The sequence below is a fragment of the Fusarium solani genome (assembly GCF_023522795.1).
Source record: "Fusarium solani strain SB1 chromosome Unknown bctg00000013, whole genome shotgun sequence".
NCBI classification, from domain to species: Eukaryota; Fungi; Ascomycota; class Sordariomycetes; order Hypocreales; family Nectriaceae; genus Fusarium; species Fusarium solani.
This window is the reverse complement of record NW_027072145.1, coordinates 1722620-1747605: the sequence shown is the minus strand read 5'-3', so window position 1 is coordinate 1747605 and position 24986 is coordinate 1722620. Positions and strand designations below refer to the sequence as shown.

Sequence of the window (24986 nt, the reverse complement as noted above, 5' to 3'; positions counted from 1 at the left end):
TAATTGGTCGATTGGTGCCTAGCGCCGACAGCGCCGAAGGCGCTCAGGTGGTTTGAAGAAATCACCGCCGCTCTCCCCACACAGTTTTGGTGCCAGTGCCGGCGGTGTTTTTTTCAACCCACCTGGCGCTGTCTCGGGCTGTCACGTGCTCCTGCAGGTACAAGGGCCCACTGGCGGATTCATTTCACTCTCGCGGGATTGAAACGCTGCTATTCCAGTATGATTCTTTCCATCGCGCAAGATCGATCGAGTGTTATTTGTCTGAGTGTGTTTGTTCAACCAATCGAATAGACAGACAATTCGCCTCACGAGTTGAGCTCTGCGCCATGCTCGAGTAACCAGGGGACGCATCTGAGATGGCCACCGCGCGCTGCAAACATCAGAGGCGAGGCACCATGTTGGCTGGCTCATGGCTGCAAGCTTCGATCAGAAGGTGCCTTGCTTCCGCTCCTCTCTCCAACAATACGCGGACAACCGCTTCACGGTCGTTGGTGATAGCGGCGACGAGGTGCTCATTCATCATCTCCTGCGCGTGCGCCTCGTCTTTCATGTCCTTGATGAAATCCAGCAAGCAAGGAGCTGTCTTGGCCCGGCCGCCGATGACAGGCCGCTTTAGGCAGTCACTAATGTTGATGGGGATGGATGCCGTCCTTCGAGCAGTGTCCAAGAACGCCTCAATGACCTCGAAGTGTCCCAGGAGGAAGGCCTGAGCGAACGCGTGATTCTTGTTACAATCTTTTCCCAAGACATCGACCCCATGCTGATCTAGTGCCTTGAGGACTGACGCGCCACTTGGTGAGGTGAACGAGGATCTCGGAGTGACCTTATGTGGCGGCTACGATGAGGGCATCTCTAGGAGCGGTATCCGATTTCTACGATTCGCTATCCTTGAGGACCGGAATCCGTTCAACGATTCCCCTGGAGCCCACGTAGGTTCCCTGAACAAGTGCTATCGACGCATCGACAGACGACGCCTCCTCCACTGTGTTGTCGAGCCAATCTTTGAGGAGGTTGACGTCCTCAAGCGCAGCCACAAACGGCAGTGCTAGGTGGAAGCGCTGCTCGGGCCGACTTGTCGTGCTCCTGCGTGGGCAAAGTTGGAGTGACTTCCTGGGACGGCTTCTAACCTAACAGTCGGGCAATCGCAGGATCTAATTTATCAAAGTGCTGAGGTATATTAAGTTCAGTCGCCTCAGTTGGCTAGGTACAATCTTTCTGCGACCTCATATCTGGTTGAGACGCGGGTTTGGGGCGGCTTGCTGTCGGCTCTGTTTCCTCCAGTTCGAGACCTGCTAATTTTCCAGAGATATCGTCCAGCACTGACTGCTCATTGTCCAAACTATTTCGGCCTTGACTGAAAACGCAGGTTCCCTCGCCACGGTAGTTAGTGTTGTTTGCGTTTGACTGGGAGGGATGGCGTCGACGGGCGAGACGTGGTTGTCTGCTTGAACGCTGTGGCATCGTGCTGATCTCTGCCAAGCTCCAGAGTATGTGCATCAGTAGTATTCCTGGCAAAAGTAGAGTGAAGAACACTTGTGGCGGTTGTTTCTCCCGATAAGTGTGCGGGAGAAGGTTGACTGACTCAGGGGAGAGGATCAGAGGAAGAGGAAGATTAGATTAAATAGACGAGCGGCTACAATGACTCAAGTGAGGTTGAAAGAATAGATATTGATTGAAAGAAACGGCAAGACACAAAGGCCTACTGCTCTTGGTTCTTTCACACTGAGATATCATTGCAGACGCTGAAGACCTCGTAGGTAAACTTCAGGGGCTTTGAGACTTTTCCTTTGACACAACCATGCAGCGCTTTGCCTTTATGCTTTTTACAATAGATTGATAAAAACAATGCAAAATTCATTCAAGATTCGAAGAAATGAAATCCTAGCGTAGCTTAATAGGTAGGTGATGATAGGGACACGATATGGAAATTTGATGATTGTATGCGGGACTTTTCATGATCTCTGCCAAGCTATGAAGTATGTGCTTCAGTAATGTTCTTGGTGAAAGGAGAGTTAAGAACTCTTGTGGTGGTTGTGTTTCTCTTGATGAGTTTCTGTGGGAAGATTGACTGGAGGAAGAGGAAAACTGGATTTAAAAGGAACCACGGTACTCAAGTCATATTGAAAGAGTTTACTGTAGATGCAACTATTATACATAATAAATAACACGGCCTTCAAAAAGCCTTCTAGCTGTTCGAGACACAGCACAACTAGCTACCTCCTCATCCCCCCTTCTGACTACTTCTACTGCGACCGTTCCCTTGCTATGCTCAATCAAGACATGTCTTGTGTAATCATCCATCTCTTGGACCCCCATAATATCAGGTGGTGGTGTACACTCTGGCGTTGGCGGCAAGGGCTCGTCAGAACTTTCTCGTGCTGCCAAGTCAGCCGCGATAGTTCCTTTGATGCTGACCGCAGCCCCCAAGCACACCGCACCCGTGAGCTGAAGGCTTGGATGAGGGAGCCCCATCGAGTAAGATAGCACTCGAATGTCGGCGTTCTTGGTATCCTTGTCCGTACGGCATGCAGGAGATCGAAGGAGAGCGATCTTGGGTGTACCCCGAGTCTGCGCCGCCGCTTTGAGGCTAGGGGCCAGGCTCATCGCAACCGCACCGTGGAGACGGATCAACTCTACTAGATGGTGCCGAGCTTCCGGGGACGGTAGAGTGTTCAGGATAGTTGAGATAGAAGACGAGTCCACGAGCACGAACGGATTTGCCGCGTCTATGAGGGTCACCCGAACGCTAAACGGCTCAAGGTGAGCGATGGCGGGACAGGATGAGATGCTCAGGGTTTGCTGTCTCTGGCCCGATGGGAACAGGCTCCCTGTCATGCTTCCGGCAGGGTCGACAAAGGAGCACTTGACCTCACTACCGGGTGACTTCACCCCCGGAATCGTGTAGTTGCCGTCTTCATTGTATTGACCCGTCTCGTCGAGCTCAAGAGTCTCGACGACAATACGCTCGGTGTTGGTGTTGAATATTCTGACATGGACCTGACCATGGTTAGAAAAAGAGGTGATGGATTTAAACAAACTGATGACACACCTCTGTCTGCCCTGGCTGCGGTTTCACCAGGCCTTCTTGAACAGAAAATGGACCAACTCCAGAGCTCATGTTGCCGCAGGTACCGGAGAAATCGACAGATTCCTTTCCGACCGCGACCTGGACAAAGGTGAAGTCAACGTCGGTGTCTGGCCTTGTCGATGGTGACACGACGGCTACTTTTGACGTTGTTGATGTGCCACCGCCTACACCATCCACCTGGCGGGGGTCATTGTTGCGAGAGCCCAGAGCTGAGATCAGATGGGACGGCCATTCGGTTTGGTTTTTTGGTAGGTCGCTCCGGTGTAGAAAAAGGCCCTTGGAGGTGCCAGCGCGCATAAGGACACATGGAAGACTGTGTCTGACGAGGCTTGGCCCTTGTTCATGGTCTAGCCGAGGAGCCATGTTGATAGTATCATGTAGAGGTATGTATGTGGTTGAAAGGTGAAATAGTCGTTATCTCGCCAAGCACCATGGGAACGTGCCATGCGCCATATTTAAGTCCACGTCACCACAGCAAGGTCTGCCGAGGAGACCATGCCTGGGATATGATGGGAAACTTGTTCCTTCATTCCCCATATTCCTCATAGAAGCGAGGATGGTTGATCCCGGGGTGCAACCAAGGAAGCTGACTGACCCACAACAACGGGAAGACGGCGGGAACAACGGGTAGAGTTGGAGGAAGGATGACGGGAACACGGGAACAAGGCGGAAATGGGACGGGAGCAGAAACAATCGTCAAATAGGAACGGGGCTCCCATCAAGGAAATTCGGCCGTAGATGAGCCATTAAACCCAAAGAGCGGGTCTTCCAGCAGCGACGTCTCGTAGTTGGTTGGCCAAAAGGCATGTTGCCACTGAGAACCCGTGTCGACTCCTCCTCCTACTCCAGTAGCCCCCCCAACTGCGAGATGGTTCAAGCCGTCCGTCGTGGGGAGGTTTGCCGGGCCGAGAACGAGCGGTAGAGGAGGCCTCGAAGGCTGGTTCAAGTTGTTTGTGAGGCTATCAGTCAAGTTGAGGCCATTTTCCCGCAAGAAGCTCTGAATGATGCCGTCAATGTCGATCCAGTCAGACTCTGGTGGTGTCGGCCTGGCTGATTGTGTGCTTTGGATCGGGGACTTGTGCATGTTGCTATCGCCGCGCAGAAACTCGTAAACGGGCTGCGATCGGGCTCTCTGCTGTGGTTCCCTTTGAAGTGTGCTCGGCTCAACCTCGAGCGCATCCTCGTCGACCATAACCTCGTACTTGTTCATCAGCCTATGTATGATGGCAGCCGCCTTTTGCACGGCCGAGTTTGTCTCCTGGTTCTCCTTGAAGACGGCTAAGCATGTCATGAGATTGGCATAAGCTGTCGAGTTCGTGCCGTTCTTTGCAGCAATGCGACAGTGGATAGTGGCCGCTACGTAGGTCGCGTATGAGATCAGGTATGGTGCTCGCCGTACGGAAAAGGCACGATGGTACGCACGTAGGAGGCTGCAGATGCTGGAAGCTGCCGAGGCACACTTGATGAGGGAATCGACTGAGATGGAGCGGAATGTGTTGTATAGGTGGCCGTCAGCCACGAAGGGACGGTGTAGAAGAATCACAAGTACGTTGTACATGGCGCTATCAAGTATTAGTCCGACCATCTTGTGAGGCAAGGCTATGTATGGGCCGGCTAACTGACTGGAGACTCAGGACATGAGGTGGAGGTACTACTTCGCTCACGACATGGGCTTGAAGGTAGTCGGGCAGCGAAGTCTGCCATTCGTTCAGCTTGAGCTGAAGCTTGTCCAGCATGCTTGACAACTCGGCCGGGCTCTGGTCCGAGGTTCGTTCAGTATAGATGCAGCTCAGGATATCGCTCATTGCGATGGACAACTTGCAGAGAGACGTAAAGGTCGAGATGCTGTAGGCCGGTGAGCCGGAATAGTCGCGTGTCGTCTGGGTAGAGTAGGCGAATGGTTGCCAGGACTCGAGTTCTTCGTACGTGTCGAGGAATTTGATTGGAACCATGGCGTCGGCCTCTTTGAGGGTTACCGGTCTGCCCTGATAAAGGCTTTGGATCTTGTCCACAACTGCGCTTGTGTTAGAGCCTCATCCACGGTGACCAAGCAGTGATTTCATACCAAATGCACCCCAGAAGACTCTTCGGCGAATCTCGAGGTCCTCGTCAGAGAAGGGATGTGAGTTTGTCAGATTCACGTGCAGGCCAAGATCGATGAGCATGCGAAATGCCAACCCGGCGTATAACCACGCCGCGCTTCTCTCATCACCCAGGGCGAATAGGGAATTTGTCATGACTAGCAAGGCCTGGATCGTTGTGATGTCGCTCCGATCCAGAGAGCCCCCGAGCAACTCACGTACCCTCTCACGGTACTTCCAGCCCGCGGTGCGGACATCGCTGGGGTCTTTACGGACTTGAAGCCTCGGGCTGAACTTGGAGGATCCGAAGTAGATGGCGTTGAGAAGAAGCTTGGAGAAGTAAGGGCCGTTGCAGGCCATGTCTCTCATGAAGGCCGGCCGATAAGTGATGAGAAACGAGTGGTGTTGTCGGTTCCAGTGCAGCGAGAGGAGATGCATGCCTAGGTCTGGATCAACACCGTCAAAGTCGAGCTTGCCCTGTCGAAGGTTGATCTCTTCCAGTTGGCCTGAGATGCACATGAGCTTCTACCCGTCGTCACATCACCACAACTCACGTTGTCTCGCAGCTTCGGCCATCAGACCACGCTCTACCCACTGGTCCGGCATTCGGGGACGAGCATCTTGCCCGACAAGACGGTCCTGGACGTTGTCCTCGAATAGGGCACTTGTGCGGCCATGATAGCTTGACTTGCCGTTTGCCAGCACAAGGACACGAGCGACGCGGCTGGTTGACGCTGCAGCATCCCATGGCCCGTCGTCATCCACGACTCCATCACCACTTCTCTGTTGAGCATGTCCAGTCACTGTGCCAGGGGGCTCGGCACCATGGCCATTGCCGCTCGATGACGCGGCTGGGCTGGGCGGCCGGACCCGGTCGGCCGAGTCGGTGCGATGGCGGTTGCTACGGCGCTTCATGCGCTGGTGTCGTTCCCGCCCGGCCTCCTTGACGACGTCGGGGACTGGCTGATAGACACACTCCTTGTCATGGGTCTGGCAATTGGCGCACGAGGGGCGCTGACCGTTGCACTTGATCTGCCAGCCATCAGTATCGCCACGGGAAGCAGGGCCGGCCAGGGTTTGCCACGACCTTTCTCTTACGACAAAATGTGCATGCCTCGACCGCCCGTCGACGGGAACGGACAGATGCCGGTGGCAGGGCGGTTGAACGGTTCTCAGTGGCCATTTCCCGTTGCTGGTTGGGCGAACAAGGACGTTGCAGAGGGTAAAAGGGGGAGAAAGCGAGGAGAAGAGGACGGGAGGACGGGCGGGAAGAGCTGCTCCCCGGTGCTATACCTAGAGCGGGTAAAGACTAGTTTAACCTCCTTGTCTAAATTAGTCTAGCCTTCCCGTCTTCAGTTCCCGTCTGGCCAACCTGAAGACTCCAAGGGAACAAGATGACATGAATGCAACGCAAGTGCAGCTGGATAGTGTTAGATCATTTCAATAAAACAATTTTTAATCCGCTTCTTCTTTTCAATCTTTGCTAAACAACATCTCGCATTGGCCTCCAAGCAACCAAGTCATGGCTGCAGTCACAAAATCCGATATGACCTCGGCATCACTGCTCAAGCAACACACGCCGCCATCAACGACGATGACAAAACGAAAGCAATTCGTTACTCCTGGGGTGTCGCTGGCTGCTCTAGGCATGCCGCTGGTAGCTCAGCCAAGGTCTCTCGCTCCCCATTTGCCCTCATTTCTCAAACCGTTCGAAATGGTGGCTTCGGGGCCATCTACACCGGCTGCAGTCCTTGATTGTCGTAAGTCATACATACAGAGCCCGAGTTTCTGCAGCGATACCGTGGATTAATCATGTCGTCTTGACTCGGGCACCGCGTGCAAGGCTGGCGTGCGCTTCCTCTCCTTTGGCGCCATCAAGAACTAGCTCGTAGACTCCGACGGCAAACTGTCGCCTGGGTATGCTATCCTTGCCGGCATGATTGCGGGAGCTGTCGAGAGCGTCACTGTGGTGACACCAACCGAGCGCATCAAGACTGCTCTGTGAGTCGGTTGTCTCTCTTTGTTGCCAGGACCAGTCTGACAACATGATTACACAGAATAGATGATGCCACATCTGGTAACCGACGGCTCAACAACGGACTCCAAGCTCTACGCGTCACTGTCACTGAGAGAGGCATCCGGGACTTTACCGCGATCTGCTTTGCACCACTGTGAAGCAGTCGGCCACCTCGGGTGTGCGCATGGGATCTCACAACATTCTCAAGGATCTCGTGCCTTCAGATAAGAAAGGCCCAGTCGTCACGTTTGGGATCGGGGCAGCGGCCGGTATCATCGCCATCTACGCGACGCAGCCCTTTGACACCATCAAGACGAGAACCCAGTGCGCCAAAGGTGCCACAACAGTAGAGGCTCTCCGGCAGGTGCTTCGAGATGGAGGGATCAGGGGGTTCTGGAGCGGCAGTTCCATGAGATTGGGACGGCTGATCCTTAGTGGTGGTATTGTATTCACGGCGTACGAGAATGCGGCTTCGTTGCTTATGAGTCTGTAGAGATAGCTCGTAGCGCTTGCTTTGTCTAGGTAGAATGCCGTTGCAAACAATGCTCGTTGCCTTTGCTGCTTGTCCCCTGGCGTAGCTCTTTGACTCCTGGGCCAACATTTATGTAGACCGCAAGTTGCGCTGCTAGTCTTCCCTACCAGTGTGTCACCTCTCAGACCCCAATCTGATCCCGAGGATACTTCCCACTGCAATCTGAGATAGGGTATGAACGCCTCCCCGTTTTCTTGCATTCAACTGGAGTCACGCACCCCCGAGACTCGCCTGGCCATGACGGGAGCCCTTGTTCCCGCGGGATTGAGACCTTGCCACCCTAACCACCCCCGCGAAGATCGTCTGTCAAGCTAGAACCCAGGTCTCAGGGCTCTCCGCACCTTGGTCATGCCCCATGGGGCGAGCCCGTTGGCAAAGAGGGGACGTCGGGGGACATCCTCAACGGGCGGCCAAGGCTTGTATTCGCCTGTATAGCTCTCCAGTATATAAACTGCAGCAAGCCCTTCCTGGCCTTTTTGCTATAGGGACTTGACACTCGCACTCAGTCACTTCTTCAACTTCAGTCTCGAAATGTGAACCAGTCCATCTCCGCCATGTCTGACCACAAGACTCCGGTTCAGCCCCATGACGGCGACCATGGAGACGATGTTTCCGACGAGACGGCCTAGGTGGCGCAATGCATCGAGAATGTCACCATCAGGGACGGTCACATTGCACCTGGGGAAATACAGGCGCGGTTCGAGATCCTCCGCCACCTCTTGGCCGACCAGATGGAGACCCTCAACAAGCGCGTCCGCAGCAAGATCGACTGGCACATGAGGCCCTGGGTCACACTCATGTTTCTGATGAAGTGAGTTTTGCCCTCTCGCGCCCAAGAACAAGGCCGTATTGTTGGGAACGTGGCATTCCGCGTAATGGCGCCGTCTGCGTCGCCGTCGGGCTATTAAGTTTCTTCCTGGTCTTATCGTTCAGGGCCATGCGTGGCATTTTATCACCAGTATTCTAGATGAGAGTGGCAAGTCGTTGCTGTTGGAGACGGTGCCTTTGGGTCGTACGGATACGGAGATCGGGGTTTACTCGTTGGTTGTGGCGTTGCTGCGGTTGAGCAGGTGGATCGTGGAGGAGTATTGGCCGGCGTTTGTGGAGGATATGCTGGTGATATGATGGATAGATTGTGAATGATACCCTGTTTGTTCTACTTCACCTCTTGAGCTTGTTTCTTCCTGATACCGACTCGCACTTCCAGGTGTGTAACCAAGGAGAGGTTTACATATCCCGTTTGTGAATGACCATCGTGACCGGATCATCCATGCCTTTATCCTGGGCGGTCGGAGAGTACGCTAAATGCTCCAGACCTCTTTGTTCGTACGACTACATCTTGGATCAACTCCTTCGAACCAATGCCCAGCTCGACGCGTCCCCCACTGCTATGTACATCGCGCGAATGATCTCCCTTTCTAGCAAGCAATTGATCAAATGGACGAGAAACCTGCTGGGGGCATGAGATCGTGTTACTAGTGATATTCTGCGGCGAAAACTTATTTGAGACACAGAGCATTCCGGTGTGAATCCTAGCACGGCGAGCTACTGTACTAATAACCACTGGTACTGGCACCCAATACCCCTTTTCTGGTTCGTGCGTGGTATCTCTCGGACATCGCTCAATTGCCCTTGGGCCAGCTTCTAAAGCATAGAGACCATGGGGCATGATAGGATGACCTACGTTATCTCTACTCCGGGGAAAGAGACAAGTGTACCGATCCACTGCCGCTTTTGGTTTTGGTGGGAAGCCTCCTCGAATACCCCATTGACGGCTTGTTTATCTGGCTGCAGCCACAACAGCCCCATCGTAGGGGTCAAGTCTTACAAGCACTACGGATATGATCAGCACACGCTAGATAGATGCCTAATTACAGATAGCTAATCAAGCCGTGGCGGGGATATATATGGATTAGACCTTCGGTGGCGCTTAATCAACGGACGAATGTGAGGGGTGGGAAGCCCTAAAGCTAAGAATGCTTTTATCCAACTAGGCGGGTCGAAGAGTAGGCAAGACGCAATTGCCTCTAAGGAAGATACATAAGAAATCGTGGTAGGGCAGTGTAAGGGAGGAACTATCCACTCGGCAGCAAGGGAGACCGGATTGTGAATCATTGGCCGTGGTGCGGAGGTATCTTGCCTTAGTTTGAGGTGACACAGAAGGTTGCAGCAATGACTGGCTGAAAGCTTGTCGATTGCTCTGCACACCCCGTCAGGATCAGGTCGTCGTAGGACAGACCGGCTCACCCCGTGCATCTCGCTTAGAGCCGACAAGATGATCTGCGTTATCTATTCGCCCTCGGAGGGAAAATCAGAGTGCTGCATTGCAGGCATTGGCCGTGACCAAGCGTGCTCTTTTGTCTCACAGCATTACGGGAAATGTACTGAACTAGTATCGCCTAATGCTCAGACAGCTTTTGCCGTTGTGGATCACACTCTGCGGAGGAATGAGGCAAGATAGTCCCAATACTTCAGTTGTGGCTGGCTGATGCCCTCCCTCAAAGCCGTCTTCATGTAGCCAGTATTATTCTTGATTGTCCCTAAAATGCCTGTATTAGGACGTATAGTCTCACATCGAGGGGAGCCAAAACGATCCAGCGAATCTTTGCTTCACATCTAGTTGGAGGCAACCCACCCAAGTACGAAATCGACAAATCTTGCACAGCATGCAGCCCACAAAAGATCTCCTTCAGCTTGTACTAAATTGGGGAGTAGGCTTTTCATTTCTTCTTTTATGGTTCCTTTTCGGGGACTGGTTATAAAAGGCATGTGATAAGGGACTCCATATGGCCCAGGCAAGTGAATTGAGATTATTGCAAGGTAGCAAGTTTTTGTTCCCGGGCAGAATCAGTTCTAAATACCACACCAACAACCGCGCTTCGCGTGGCCAATCTTTCGAGTCGATACGGTATTCGCAATCTCCAGAATGTGACTTCTTGACTTGGTTATGTGACAGTGTGGCCTTGGCGCTCAAGTGCATGGGCCGTAAGACAAAATGTGCCGTGCCGGCAGAGGCAGCATCCGGTGTGCTTCGGAGATCTTCTGCATGCCGTTGATGAACCGATGTACTCTGCATTGTTTTCTCTCATGAGAATGGCCACTTGTAAGTCATGACCTCAATGAAATGTGCGTATTAGTGGTATAGTGCATTAGTGACGGACGAAAAGAGAAGCGCCTGCATCATCTCACAAGCAAGTTGTAAAGTCAAAAGGCCTCAAAGCTGAGACCTGCAGCAGCCAGCTCGCTCTGCCGTCTGCCGTCTGCCGTCTGCCGTTTCCCGTCTGAACCTTGTAGGTAGTTTAGGTAGTCAACCTCTTCTCGGTAACAAGTGCCGAGCAAAGCGGGGCAATGGGCCATATATGGTAAATGCGAGACAGCTGAAAAGGCTCAATTCAGCTGCCTTCCTAGCTTGTGGAGGCACGGCCCGTTCCGGATGTGGTTTGTAGTGCAGTGTATAGTTTAGGTTGACGGAAAGATCTTCATGATGTGCGCTGTCACTGGCAACTCATTGGTAGGGGATGAGCTGGAATACATGCATGTGTTGAGGTATTCTTTTTCTACAACTTGATATGTGATTATCAAATTTAGCTTGGCTAAGAGCCAAAATGCATCTGGCGTTTTACGTGGTAATCATGACGAAGCTTCTGCGCAGATCGCGACCGTGGAACAAGGCATAGAGAGTGTTGTAGGCCAAACTCGCACAGATGGTACCCGTGAATTGATATAAGACGCGGATACAAATACAGTGACTGAATGCTGTTGGAAATCAACCCAACAAACTCAACTAAGCAACTGCAGTTTCTGTCATAAAACATTACCATTATTCATTCTGACGCCAGTCGCCATGGCTCCCAACCAATCCAACCTCACTGACCCAAAGTACGGCTATGACTTTGTGGTCTCCACCACCCAGGAAAGTATCAACTCTGGCCTGGTTCAATACCTTCAAAACACTGGAAGTAAACAGCCGTTCACTTACCTCTGTTTCCTGGCGGACGAGAATGGAGACCCTACTGATGAGAAGTCTCTCGACGAGATTCTGGAGTTGAGCGGGGGTATCAACCCTTTTGACATCCCTGACGGTACAGACTGGAAGGACGAACGCATCCAGAAGCTGTATCAGGCCCGTCTGGTCTGTGCTATCAGAATGCGGACTGGCATTCCGCCAGGCTGCATCGTAAATGTTCCAAACAAGGGACCGCAGTTACAGTTGCCTGAACCAATCGTCACTTTGGGTAAAACCTCTGAGGCTGTTCTCTTCAACATGTACTGCTCCGAGGTGGCCATCATCAAAAACAATGTCCCAAGCGGTAAGTCGTGAGGGATCCCACCAATTCTTTGTCTTTAGAGGTCTTCTACCGAGAACATCACCAGACATGTACCATTTACCCAGGAAGAGCTTTGCTGACACCAAGATTCTGAACATAGGATGGGGATCAAAAGGATCATGGAACTGGTTCAAACAACCGTCAGGAAAGCCGTGGTATGTCAAAACGCAAACCAACCTTCTCAACTCAGCTCTGGACAAGAATCTCGACACTCCATACTTCGATGCTCACCCAGAGGAGCGTGAAGCGCTCAAACGCAAGTTGGAAAATATTTCGGGAACCGCGTTCAGCCTACAACAGCTCCTATTCAACCTCCAGAGCGCCGTCGCACAGACAGCCCCAACGTTTGTCGGTGTTACTGACGAAACTGCTTCATACCTGTTGGGCAAATCCTTCATCAATATTTGGTCCAAGATTGCGAAAGAACATGGTCTACCACTCATTGGAGTTACTGCTGTGGCTCAACACCCAGACGGATCGCCACTTCGATTGACTGCTCTTGAGCGCTGGGTCAGTCCGGTTGTTGATCCTACAACTGGAGAGAAGATCAAGGATCCATCTGCGCTTCAGTTATCTGCGACGACACTCAACTACCTCTGCGCAACAGATGGACATCCGCTGCCAGGAGCTTCATCATTCAATTGGAACTGGGTCGAGCCACAAGACGTTGCTCAAACCAGCGGTGTTATCTCCATCAAGCGGAGCACCATGGCGCAATACTTGGCTAACGAAATCCTCCCCTTGGCTCGGAAGTCTTGTATCAAGCCTTATGCGTCTGTAACAGCGAACAATGTTGTTGGCAGTGTCACGTACAACTGGGGCTTTACCAATGGACAGAACCCAACAGTCAAAGTCACGGATTCCGGCCCTATTGTTGCCACGTTGGACTACAGCGCTTCAGACTCAAGCTGGGACAAAATGGCTGCCACTTACGGCGAGCTGAAACTCACCTCAACTTATTCTTGCAGCATTGTATTTGGCGATTATGACAGGACCAAATTTCCTCCTGTCTACATGGGTGGCAATACCTTCAACGTCATCCAGAACCTCAAGGTTTACGTCTATGTCCAGTGGGCAGCCACGGGCAGGGATGCCTGGGTTATCGACAAGACTCTCACAGACGAGTATGTCGTTTCTGTTGATGAGATTGGTGGTCTGACCTCTTCGCCCACGGGAAAATCGACTGCCACTGATAACTCGAAACCAATCGATGTTGGCGTCATCGTCAACTGGTTCACCGGTGTCAAGGACTTGCTCGAAGCCATCAAGAATAAGAGCTCGCAATTCTTGAATACTTCTATCGAAACTATTCCCTTCAACCAGATCAAGAACTTTGTGTTTCCCGGGGCCCACGTTTTCTCTTACAAGACCGCATCTTTCTCTAATTTCTCGGATCTCGCATGTCTGATCACGTATGTGAACCCAACAGACAACCAATGGCAACGCAAGGACCTCACGCCTCATCGCCGGATCGAAGGTCCTCCCAAAGTCATCGAACTTGATGAGGTGCCACCTCTTGCTGCGTTTGTCATGGAACTCCGGGCCGAGGAGCTCAGCCGCTTGGTGAAAGAGGGCATGGTCAAGAAGTCAGGATTGGAAATTGAGGGTCCACCTGACGTAAAGGGGAGCTTCACTGTCGACAAAGTCGAGAAAGGCAAGGAGGATCCCGAAATCGAGGGTAGGTCTACCTCCCCCGAGCACCACGAATCTTCCGGCGTCGAACTCAAGTCGAAGCAACCTGAAGAACGAGCAGTCGTCACAAGCAATACAGAGCTGATGCTCAACTACGTACAGGGAGAGCTAGTTAAGCCCCGGGGCAAGTTTCGGGCTCTCCAGGCCGCAGATGGAACCGCGTTACTCTTCGCCATTGACTCCTCGGGCGTCTTCAATGTCACTGAAGAGACCGTGGCGCAGACGCAGACCGGCTGGAGGGCCATCGACATGTCATCCAAGATTATCAACGAGAAGTTCTCATCTGGTGCAAAGGCCATGCAGTTCGATGTAGGCCAGAGTGTCATGAACGCGAACACCATAAGCTTGGCCATGTCAGTCCGTTCCAATGGTTCCGATACTTTATTCCTTTCACTTCTCAATTCACCTTCTTCAACTTCTGACTGGATCTCCAACCCCTATTGGAGGTCCCTTCCTTTCGATGCGGAGAATCGACCGAGCTCGATTCAAATCACCAACATTTACATTTCTGAGACCGATCAGCAACAGCAGTATATCATGGTCGACATCCTGCGCGATCCCGAGTCCGAACTCAAGGCTACATCCCGCTACGTTGTCGACCCCTTCTCTACGTCCGGAGTTTACTGGACGCCTCGAACCCTGCCCTTTGAGGTTGAGGAGGGTACCTACCAAAGCTGTCTGGGTCGTGTCTCAGGTGGCTTTGTAGACGGTATTTACACAGCCGGTGCCGTTAAAGGCGTTGCTCAACTGTCCTACGTGCCCCTTTTCAATCTTTCAGGCAGCGCTCCCCCTATGCCAACTCGTCTGCCTCTCCCCAACAGGACATTGGCAACAGCAATCGCCTCAGCTCGCTATGATGACGACAACTCGTCCTGGTATGGCACCACCGATCTTTACGCTGTCGGTAATTCCACACTCTATCGATGGAATCCTGATCAGCAGCTGGACGACAACACCGTGGGAACAGCGCTGCTGACCAACCCTGTGTTCGCTGGCACCGACACTCTGATTGCGCTTATGCGTGGCAAGATAACCACCATCTTCGGCAAGAATGCCAGCAATGTCGTCTACTACACATCGTGTCACATCGATCACCTTGCGGACCCAGCGTCTTGGAGTGCTCCAGTCCCTGTACTCCGCGGCATCGAGCGCATCACCTCATTCATCAACCTCAAAGACGGTGGGAACACAGTTTTCGCAGCAGGGGGCAGCAAGATCCAGAAGCTCACCCAAGCGACTAATACCGACTCCAAGCTCTGGCATGCTCAACCCATTATGCTCGAGGCGGCCCCTGAGAGCAAGCCTATGTCGTTCAACTCGTATACTACTACGATCAATGTCAAGGGACAAAATGGTCTGCCCTTGACGAAAGCTGAAATTGTTCTTACAACAAAGGCGCATACCCCGGTTTACATCGATGGACTTTACTATATCCTGTCAACGATTCCGGTGACTGTCCCCGTCAACCAATCTGGACAAGTGATCGTCATTCAGGCAACTGACAGCATCGTCGGGGCTACCATCTATGTGAGGCTGGGATATGCTGAGTATACCATCAACCCCATGGCCAATTCGTTTGAGAAACTGGCCAAACTCTCCGACAAGAACGCTCTGAAGAGTGCGCAGATTCGGACAGATACTATTGCTGGTGGTGTCGTTGGAGAGTCCAAGACCGATTCGTTGGTTTCATCTTCAGTAGGCGACACAGACCTCAAGGCGACTGCGGACAGTATCAAGTTGTTGACTGATGCTTACAACAAGCATCAAACTGAGGCTCAAAAGTCACCGCTCCGTATGGTAGCTCCAGTCACTTCAAATTTGGTGATCTCACAAGGTAACGTAACATACGGCCTTGGTGATTACATCGCTATAGCAGCTGGTGACTTGTTCAATTGGCTGAAGACGGGAGTCGAAAAGGTCATCAATGTCATCAAGAACGCTGTCACGGGTGTGTGGGAGTTCATCGTCAAGATTGGCAAGGACATTTATCGTGCTGTTCTTGACACAGTGGATGCTGTCGTCGGGGCTATCCAATGGGTCTTCGACAAGATCAAGACGGGAATCGATAAGCTCATTCGATATATTGAGTTCTTGTTTGAATGGGACGACATCCGCCGTACCAAGCAGGTCACGCATAACTTGGTCAAGTACTATCTCTTTGAGATGGTAGCTAGCATCGAGACGGCCAAAGATGCATTTGACGACTGCATGGATGGTGCGGAGAAAGCAGTGGCTGAATGGTCTGGTATCAAGGACTGGTCAGCACTGGGCGATTCGGCTTCGAAGCCACCTTCAGGAAATGCAGCCGATGCTACCAGAGACCAAACATCCGGTTCCCAAATGTTGGCAGGCCATTTCAGGAATCAGGCCGACAGAATCACGATACGAAAGGGAATGCCTGAAGCGAGCTTGGTACAAAGCTTGGTTGATGAAATGATGGCAGCAATGGAGTCACAAGGGATGGTCTTTACACGGACCTTTCAGCAGCTCAAGGACCTTGCCCAAGATTTCCTGAAGCTCAGCCTTGAAGATATCCTCAAGCGCCTTGTTGGAATTCTTGTTGAATCTGTCCTGGGCACAACTAAAGTTGTCGTTGATGCCATGTTGGATGTCTTGTACAGGCTCGCTGGGACTGTTGTTGAGGTCCTGGACACTACCATCCACATCCCCATCATATCCGACATTCTCAACGCTATCGGAATTCCCGATATTTCTTTCCTTGATCTATTCACTTGGATCGGCGCAGCAGGAATCACAATCGTTTTCAAGATCGCTCGTGGTGAAGCCCCATTCCCAGACAATGCTTCAACTCGAGCTTTGATCGATGCCCAAGATTGGCCTTCATTTTCGGCAGTCTTGAAGCAGCCAGTCTCTGTGTCATCTGATGAGAAAGACAAGGGAGCTTTCGACTTGGGGATATCAAAGGACATAGGACAACTCATCTACAGCGCGGGCCACGCCCTTGCCGGTTTCGTTGCTTTCACAGGAAACTTCCTGTTTTTTGCTGAGGCTATGGATGTCAGTCCCACCAATGTATTTGGCATGCCTTCAGCCATCATGGGTGTGATCGGTGCTCTTGCAGCGGGGGGTGCAGACTTCCTCGTTGCCAAGATGCCCATTGAGAACAAGGCCGTTTCTACCCTTCGCACCATCACCACTGTCACTACCGTCATATCAAAGATCATCTTCTCCGGCCCGGGTCAGAAATACCTCACGGGAGGCAAACTCTCATTCATGAAGGTAGATGACAACAGAAAGGTTGGGGCTGTATTCAACACTGTCTTGGTGTTCCCTGCCCTTTTCTGCACTTGCTACCATTTCTACGAACTCTCGAACAAGCCCGTGAGCAAGGAACGGTCGTTGGCCATCATTGGAGAGACGTCAAGTATGGTGCAGTATATTGGGCGAGTGTCGTATTGTGTTGCCATCTTTGATCCTGAGCCAACAACGAGGCTCATACCAGCCAGCGTTATGGCAGGATGTAATGTTGTTATGTTTGGTTTGGAGACGGCGGGTGCTATGGTGTTTTAAATTCCTTTATTAAGAGAATATCTTCTTTTATATAGTATGTAGGACATCCCCTTGTCAAAGTCCCTCTTAAATCCCACTTTGATGTCGGGCGCCCACCGTCCTCCTCCGTCCTCCTGTCCTACCATGTGAAGCAGGTCCTGCCCCAAGCCGCCAGAGAGAGACTCCTTATAGCGGATACTATTTGTACTATATTTTGCCGTGCATATGACCTTGCCCTTGTCTAGCGGTGCATGTTCAGGGGTCAAGGGAGATGACCACGAATTCCCATTGTTCATCCCCCCCGATGCAACTGCCCCTGTCAGAGACACGCACGTCCGAGTCTTGGGGAATTTACCCTCTTTGTAGACACTGATGATCCATCACCCTCCTGAGAACCACTCAAAGTCCACGAGTGGTCGTCTTATGATAGATTTGGCCTCGTTTGAACAGATCTGCATGAGGTTCAACAAGTATCCCTGCTTCGCGACGACGAGGCCGAACATGTTGTCAACTCCCATGTAAGGTAGGTTCGCTATGCTGACCTCGGTTATGGCGCGTCGCATGTTCAGCTCGTTCCCTCGTCGAAAAGGTTGCGACCCAGGATAGAAGAACAGTCCACGGACGAACCATTCCAAGTTTCAGGGACCAGATACCTGTTGATATACGCAAACTGCTTATATAATCCTGGGGCTTTCTTATGGAATGTCTTCTCGCCACACCGTGACGATAAAGCGAGAGACAAGTCGCGGTCAGCACCATAGCCCATCATCTTAGCGGTCTCATTCTTCAGGGCTGGGCTGGGCCCCATCATGGTGATCAAGGGCCAGGCACGCTCTGAAGCAGCGCGGATGGGCATTTGCACCGTCGGACCATCACCTCTAGATTCGGACTTTGAACAACAACAACCGTTAATAGTTACATGTGCTGGGGACTCTTGAGCTCGGGGAGACCGATGCTCAAAGTTCGATGAATGGTGCTGGCACCAGGCTTGGTGGATGCCCGGAAGAAGGGAGCAGCGGCTTCAAAGTCCAAAGAGTGGCAGGTCCATGTTGAGCATGGGTCCAGGCATCGAAACATTTAGTGCCTGGCTTGGTCCGCTCTCACATGGGGGCGAATGACGCGTATCTTAATGAACGGATTGCGCAAGTTCTGTACAAAAGGCCTTTGGAGCTGTGGCTGGCCGCGCAGCAGGGATGTAGCCTGTAGCAGACCTTCTTGAGGTTATCAAAGCGAACCTATTAGGCCAAGTCACACGTGGGACTTGCACGAGATCTGGCATTGAAAAAGGAGCAAACATCCATGATACCTATTGGTATCATGGAGATAGCTTCATGGAGATCGTCTATGGAGGTGGAGCGCAATAAGGCATTAGCATGCTTGTGCTAAAGGCATTTGTGTCCCAGATAGTGCTCTAGCAGACAGTATCATGCGGGAGTTCTGGCATTCTGGAGAAAGGAACGATTATCTGATGGAAAAACACGGGGGATCACGTGATCTCATTTATGGAAGACTAATCTTCGCCATTTCAGGCCCACACTCTAAGACGCCATCCCGTGATACCCTCATTTCCTTGCAATTACAGCACCGACCGCAGTACTAATTGCAGAATCAATTATGCCACCAACGACGGCGGGCACAGTTGAGGCTTTGGTTAAGTTATGCGAAAAGATAGGAGAATCCAGCCTTATTGGTGTGCCGTCTTTTAGTCTGCCTGCCTTCATGTCAAAATATAGCAGCCCCTCACATAGAAGACACTGTATCGATCGCTCTACCAGGTGTTTTCATGCCGTTTCACCGGTTCAGAGCATGATCCCCTCTACTCGTGATTCCTAGTGCTCCCCTGTATCATTAGAAAAGTTGAGAACGGCATGCACCATAGCGACTGGATCTGAACCATAAACCATTGACCAAGTCCACCGAGCCACTTATGAGTGTTTCGCCTGGGAAAATGGCCTTGGGAATCCCATAAACGTTGTCTACGACCAATGCACCATTCAGTAATTATCCCAACTTACCGTTGCCTCGAGGAGGCTGACGCGTTGTGTCCCCAAATACGCGTCGCGTCTAGCAAGCGGCAGGTCGATTATTTCAGGTCCACGCGCTTATGTTTATGTACAGACAGCGTCTATTTCTGTTCTTCAACATAATTACCACACATACGCACACCGTGAAACCGTCCATTGTCAGATTCACACGGTGCTCAAGGCCGGCCCACGCGCGACATCGACTCGACACTCGTCGGTGTCTCAGCAGAGGTATTGATATATGGCTTGTTGTCAGGATTTCGGACTTGTCATGATTTGAGGCCTCCTCAATTTAATTTTCAATTGTTCTCCTTCTCTTTCACGTCTTGGGCGAGACTGTTTTATTGTGCCCGTGACGTCGGGCTGGGTCGACCATCGTACTATAAAGACGTCTACGGTGTAGACAAAAACGTACACAGAAGCCAGCAGATATCACTTGCCTCGCTACAGAGAAATAGATTCCCATCAGGACCATGTGTTCCATATCTCAATCCATCCTCTCCCGGCCCGCTATAACCTAGCTTATCATGCAACCCATCCACGTCGTTGTCGGATCATCTTCGCCATACCTGATTCTCGTAATCAGCGGTACCGCTTCTCAGTCTTGGTTCTCCAATTTTATCTTTATACCGAGCTGCTCAGCAAGAGCGTCGAGATCGTGACGACCAAGCATCTCCATGGGTTGGACGCTCTGAATGGGTGTGGGCATGTCGGTCTTCTCGGTCGGGGCGAACATCGGGACGGGCGCCGGGGTACCTGGGATCTGAAAAGAGGCTTGAGTGATGCTAGCCACGGGGTTCTGGGAGTAGCCTCGCTCGAATGGGCCCACTCTTACGAGTCTAAAATGGGCACACCCTTATGAGTTCACTCTCACGAGTTCAATCTCACGAGTCCGCTCTCACGAGGCTTTTATCTCGCTCTAATGAGCCCGCCCTTATGAGTCCACTCTGATGAGTTTCGTTATACGTAGGTGTCCCGCTCTCACGAGTCTACTCCGGGCTCGCTTCTCAGCGGCTCGTGCTCACACGTTGGCCGATTTTCTTGTGCTTTGTGATCCTTCCTAATAAAGAGGAAATCGCATGCTTGCCTTACCGGGATGGGGGGCAAAGGCCGTCACTTCTAAGGGCGCCTTTTCTCTTTCGGAGATTCCCTGAGCCATCGTTTTTCGGCTACTGACTAATCAGGCCCAAGCAGCAGAATTATTCCCACATACCCAGGATTTAAGTCTCAGTCGCCCTTGGCTACAGGGTAGGGGGCTTCATCCAGGTTCGTCAGCCCTCTTGTTCGATGTCTGGCTTGTAGAACTCTTGATTATCAACGGGAACCTCGTCGTCTCGACTGCGCTTGTTGAAGGCTGAGTGATGGCCAGTGGGATCGCGTGAACACAGATCCGTAATGAAGATACTGCGAGAATGGAGGGGATATGAAGAATGGCTCAGAATAAGGGCAAAAGACTAAGCTCTTGAGTATGCGAGAGGGTTGCTTACAACGCGAATGGGGAAATGGAGGACCAGGACTCCTGCAGAAGCAATTTTGTCGAAGCAAAGAATTATAGATATGACAGATTATGTAGAACGAGCAGTGACGATAGCTGCATGGGGACAGATTCTAGGCTTCAGCCCAAGCATCGTCCATGCCGCCAATGATGTCCTTGGGATTAACGTTCATTCAAGCAAGCATTATTCATCGCAGCTTTTCACCCCGTTCGTCCCGGATCAAGCGAGTGTCATTCTCTCTCTTTTCCTCATGTCTAGCTTATTTATCACGACCTCATTCTCATATCCATCTCGCGTGTCATTTAGCTCACACCAAAAAGCCTAGCTCCTCACACACCACTACGAAAGTTGACTGGCATACACTTGGCAGCTTGCTCGTGGGGGAGGAGAGAAGTTTCATCTGAGGCGTTCGTGCGGTAGCAAGAAATCATTTTTCAGGACGCTGTCTTGGTCGAACGAGCAGGCAGTCAGTCAGTCGCTCTTAGTCACAGGCAAAAAAGACAGCGGCTGATCTTTTCCCCGAACATCGGGCCTGTGTCATTTGCAGCCCGTAAGCATCGCGAGATAGTTTACCCGACAATGGAGAGGGTCCCCTCATCTGTCCGAGTGACATCTCCGTTAGTCAAGCTCAAATATCACTGACAAAGGACCTCCCCAGCCTGTGTAGTCGTCTCTGTCGGTTGAATGAATACTGGAAGCACACGCACACCACGAATCATGACGCCTTTGAAACCCCGCATTCTTTTCTTTAACCCAGTGCGCCATGCGTTGGCCGCATACGAGGCCCTCTCTGCCGTTGCAGCGCCAGAGGTGGTGACAAGCAAGTCTCGGGCAGAGCTTTTTGCAGACCTAAAGGGTCAGTATAGAGATATCAGGGCCATCTATCGGACTTCTGCCAGCGGAGCGGTAAGAGCTAAGAATCCATCGTGTGCGGCCAGGACTTGAATAATCTTGGGACAGGTTGCTGGAAACTTCGACAAGGAGCTCATTGACCACCTACCATCATCGCTCAAGTATATCTGCCATACCGGTGCCGGATACGACCAAATTGATATACATGCTTGTACTCAGCGCAGCATTACCGTCACATATGCTCCGGACCCCGTTACTGACGCCACTGCGGACTTGACGATCTTCCTCCTTCTGGGTGCTGTTAGACGACTTAATCCGTCTCTGAAATCACTTCGGGAGGGCAAATTTAAGCAAGGGATCGAAGTCGGCCATGACCCCAAAGGGAAAACATTGGGAATTCTTGGCATGGGTCGGATCGGACGGGCAGTTAAGCATAGAGCGGCACCATTCGGTCTAAAGGTTATCTACTATAACCGCAAACCGCTGTCAGCTGACCTTGCTGCCGGCTGCCCATACGTATCGTTTGACGAGTTGCTGAGGACGAGCGATATCATATCGATCCATATCCCGCTTTCGGCCGCAACCCATCACTTGATCGGTGAGGCCGAGATTGCCAAGATGAGGCCAGGCGTGGTCATCGTGAATACAGCCCGCGGGGCGATTATCGACGAGGCAGCGATGGCCGCCGGGCTGGAAGACGGCCGCATCGCCGCTGTTGGTCTTGATGTTTACGAAAAGGAGCCAGAAATCAATGAACGGTTAATCAAGAATGACCGAGCGATATTGGTACCCCATTTGGGTACGCACACCGTCGAGACATTGACCGAGATGGAGTCTCTAGCTATGGAAAACGCCAGGCGAGGAGTGTGCGGGGAGGAACTGCTGACGATTGTCCCTGAGCAATTGGCCTAGGGCTCGTCATCATAGCGGTTAGACGTGAATGTGGAATGGTTGCTGTGAATGAAGCAGCCATATCGTACAGAAATACGCACGTCAATTCACACTTGTTCCCTGACCCTGTGTTCGGATCCATTGTGAACTATAGAGAGATACTAAAAACCTTGGTAACTTCTTCAAGACAGCGGACGCCCCAGGGCATGAGTTCAGTGCCGTTTTTTTCGGTTGTTTGTCGAGATTCGTTGAGTCGAGAAACCCTTGGGATCCTCTGCTCTGCCATTCTTTCAAACCATGAGGACGAAACTGCCTCTTCATTTCATCCTCCGAACCTGGGGCGCTCAAACAATTAATCGGCGGCCAAATAGTAGAGCCGGGATAGTTCCTCCATCTCCCGCTGCGGTCAAATATTCACCCGCCACCAAGCGAATGACCTACCACACTTCCACCTTCTCTGTCTCGGAGCAGCCACAGGAATCAGGTAAATACCGGCCCCGATATTCTGTTGCATGCATGCGCAGCACGGCTTTTTGACGCTTTTAGAATTGTCCATGTCAATCTTATAAAGCTCGGCAGTCCACGGAGATTGAGTCGAGCAAGCTCTGAGCTGTGAGCTCAATAAACACAACACAATAACAGCCAACTCTCTCCGCATTTTTCTTTTTCTGTGTTCGAGATGGTCAAAGTCGCTGTGCTGGGCGCCTCAGGACAGATTGGACAGCCGCTAAGCCTGCTGCTCAAGTTTGTACGCTTCGCCCTCTCCACTTCTCTCCCCTTCCCGCACCAGAGTGCAATCTAATGTGCTCTTCTCCCTAGTCCCCTCTCGTCACTGATTTGAGGCTGTATGATGTCGTCCATGCGGTTGGCGTGGCGACTGACTTGAGTCACATTGACACGCCCTCGACTGTTAAGGGGTATCTACCGGACAATGATGGTCTCCTTCATGCATTGACGGGCGCCGAGTTTGTCATAATCTCAGCTGGTAGTTATTCCTTTATCCAACAAAAATTAGAAGGCTAATTCAGGGCAGGAATTGCGAGAAAACCCGGCATGACACGTGATGGTGAGATGGAACAGACTTCAATATGTTCTGACCTAGCTAACTAGAAACTAGATCTCTTCAAGACCAATGCCGGAATTATCGCCAACCTGGTGGCTGGGGCTGCAAGCTATTGCCCCAGGGCTTTAGTTTCTATCATCACCAACCCGGTCAACAGCACGCTCCCGATAGCAGTTGAGGTTCTCAAAAAGCATGGCGTTTTTGATCCCACCCGGCTCTTCGGTGTAACCACGCTAGATGTTGTTCGTGGATCAAAGTTCGTTACAGATATCCTCCGTAACATCAACCCCCAGGAGCTCAAGGTTCCGGTAGTGGGCGGCCACTCCGGCGCAACCATCCTCCCCTTGATTAGCCAATCTCAACCTCCAGTGGAACTAAGCCAGACACAAATTGAGGCCATTACATACAGTGAGTATCACCATGGGATAGAATGACTATAGCTAACCACTCAACCAAGGGGTTCAATTTGGCGGCGATGAGATCGTAAAGGCGAAAGCTGGCGCCGGGTCTGCAACGACGTGTATGGCCTACGCTGGATTCCGGTGGGATCCTCCTATTGCTATCCAAATGCCACTCCTTTACTAACAATGGAAACACAGTTTCGCCCAGGCTATCATCAAGGCCTCTCAAGGCCAATCAGGGGTAGTAGAGCCCGCGTATGTTTATCTTCCTGGTATTCCCGGAGGGGAGGCGATTGCTGGTGAGCTTGGCGTCGATTATTTTGCTCTTCCGGTCAGCTTTGGGCCTAACGGCGCCGCATCTGTTCATCCAGTTGGGTCGTTGTCAGACTACGAGGCCGGCCTTCTGAAGATTGCGGTGGGAGAACTAAGAGGAAACGTGAGAAAGGGTGTAGAATTTGTGCAGTCTAGTCCATGAGGTGGCCTAATGTTGGGGTATGTGGGTCTGTTATTCCAGGTTGGACCCCTCCCTGCTTGGCGGAAAATGGTTCCAAATAACCGCTTCCAGCTCGCGATTTTATCCTTTCAGGTCAGAACCGGATGTGAGGTGGAAATCCTGTGCTGGTTGGTCAAGTGAGTTAGAGTAGATAGGATGACAGGGGAATGCCGTAGAGGGAAAAGGTTATGCATGTCATGGCTACTCGCCTACCACTCATACACAAAAGTTATTTACAGAACCAAGTTCTGTCTGTCCTCTGGACGATGAGCGACGCCCTACTTATCTACTCACTACGTTCCGTCCATAATCTGACAATGGCCGGATTCATACTTCACCGTCTCATTGGTCCGCACTCCACACGCTCCGCTGTTTCTGTGCTTATCAACTCCACTTTTCCTCGTCCCTCGTCCAAGTGGATACCAACAGCAATCCTCGTGACCTCGTCTGCCTATTCACTGGATGTCAGCAATGGTGCGAGCACCTAAAGCTGATAACCTTTGGTTTTGACCCGTCCC

The 24986-nt window shown here is 51.7% G+C and overlaps 7 protein-coding genes across 7 annotated transcripts; 4 read left to right on the top strand and 3 right to left on the bottom strand.

Moving 5' to 3' along the window:
• Positions 1 to 379: 379 nt before the first annotated feature.
• Positions 380 to 1461, bottom strand: MRS44_017424 (uncharacterized protein; the record flags this gene model as incomplete). The annotated part of the gene is made up of 4 exons (XM_065617807.1): positions 380 to 835; positions 897 to 1083; positions 1133 to 1151; positions 1209 to 1461. 4 exons carry the CDS (start codon positions 1459 to 1461, stop codon positions 380 to 382), a joined length of 915 nt encoding a protein of 304 aa, XP_065473879.1.
• Positions 1462 to 2148: 687 nt separating this feature from the next.
• Positions 2149 to 3451, bottom strand: MRS44_017423 (uncharacterized protein; the record flags this gene model as incomplete). The annotated part of the gene is made up of 2 exons (XM_046273174.2): positions 2149 to 2997; positions 3050 to 3451. The coding sequence occupies 2 exons, from the start codon at positions 3449 to 3451 to the stop codon at positions 2149 to 2151; spliced, it is 1251 nt and encodes a 416-aa protein (XP_046124900.2).
• Positions 3452 to 3806: 355 nt separating this feature from the next.
• On the bottom strand, positions 3807 to 6352 carry MRS44_017422 (uncharacterized protein; the record flags this gene model as incomplete). Its single annotated transcript, XM_046281698.2, has 5 exons — positions 3807 to 4650; positions 4712 to 5102; positions 5154 to 5675; positions 5724 to 6201; positions 6311 to 6352. The coding sequence occupies 5 exons, from the start codon at positions 6350 to 6352 to the stop codon at positions 3807 to 3809; spliced, it is 2277 nt and encodes a 758-aa protein (XP_046124901.2).
• Positions 6353 to 6691: 339 nt separating this feature from the next.
• MRS44_017421 (uncharacterized protein) lies at positions 6692 to 7679 on the top strand (the record flags this gene model as incomplete). The annotated part of the gene is made up of 4 exons (XM_065617806.1): positions 6692 to 6929; positions 7062 to 7170; positions 7227 to 7290; positions 7350 to 7679. 4 exons carry the CDS (start codon positions 6692 to 6694, stop codon positions 7677 to 7679), a joined length of 741 nt encoding a protein of 246 aa, XP_065473878.1.
• A 3883-nt stretch (positions 7680 to 11562) lies between these two features.
• Positions 11563 to 17269, top strand: MRS44_017420 (uncharacterized protein; the record flags this gene model as incomplete). Its single annotated transcript, XM_065617805.1, has 2 exons — positions 11563 to 12028; positions 12093 to 17269. The coding sequence occupies 2 exons, from the start codon at positions 11563 to 11565 to the stop codon at positions 17267 to 17269; spliced, it is 5643 nt and encodes a 1880-aa protein (XP_065473877.1).
• A 4216-nt stretch (positions 17270 to 21485) lies between these two features.
• On the top strand, positions 21486 to 22532 carry MRS44_017419 (uncharacterized protein; the record flags this gene model as incomplete). Its single annotated transcript, XM_046274282.2, has 2 exons — positions 21486 to 21674; positions 21729 to 22532. The coding sequence occupies 2 exons, from the start codon at positions 21486 to 21488 to the stop codon at positions 22530 to 22532; spliced, it is 993 nt and encodes a 330-aa protein (XP_046124904.2).
• Positions 22533 to 23190: 658 nt separating this feature from the next.
• MRS44_017418 (uncharacterized protein) lies at positions 23191 to 24956 on the top strand (the record flags this gene model as incomplete). The annotated part of the gene is made up of 7 exons (XM_046273175.2): positions 23191 to 23259; positions 23331 to 23496; positions 23545 to 23577; positions 23629 to 23982; positions 24032 to 24116; positions 24174 to 24411; positions 24708 to 24956. The coding sequence occupies 7 exons, from the start codon at positions 23191 to 23193 to the stop codon at positions 24954 to 24956; spliced, it is 1194 nt and encodes a 397-aa protein (XP_046124905.2).
• Between the last annotated feature and the right edge of the window lie 30 nt (positions 24957 to 24986).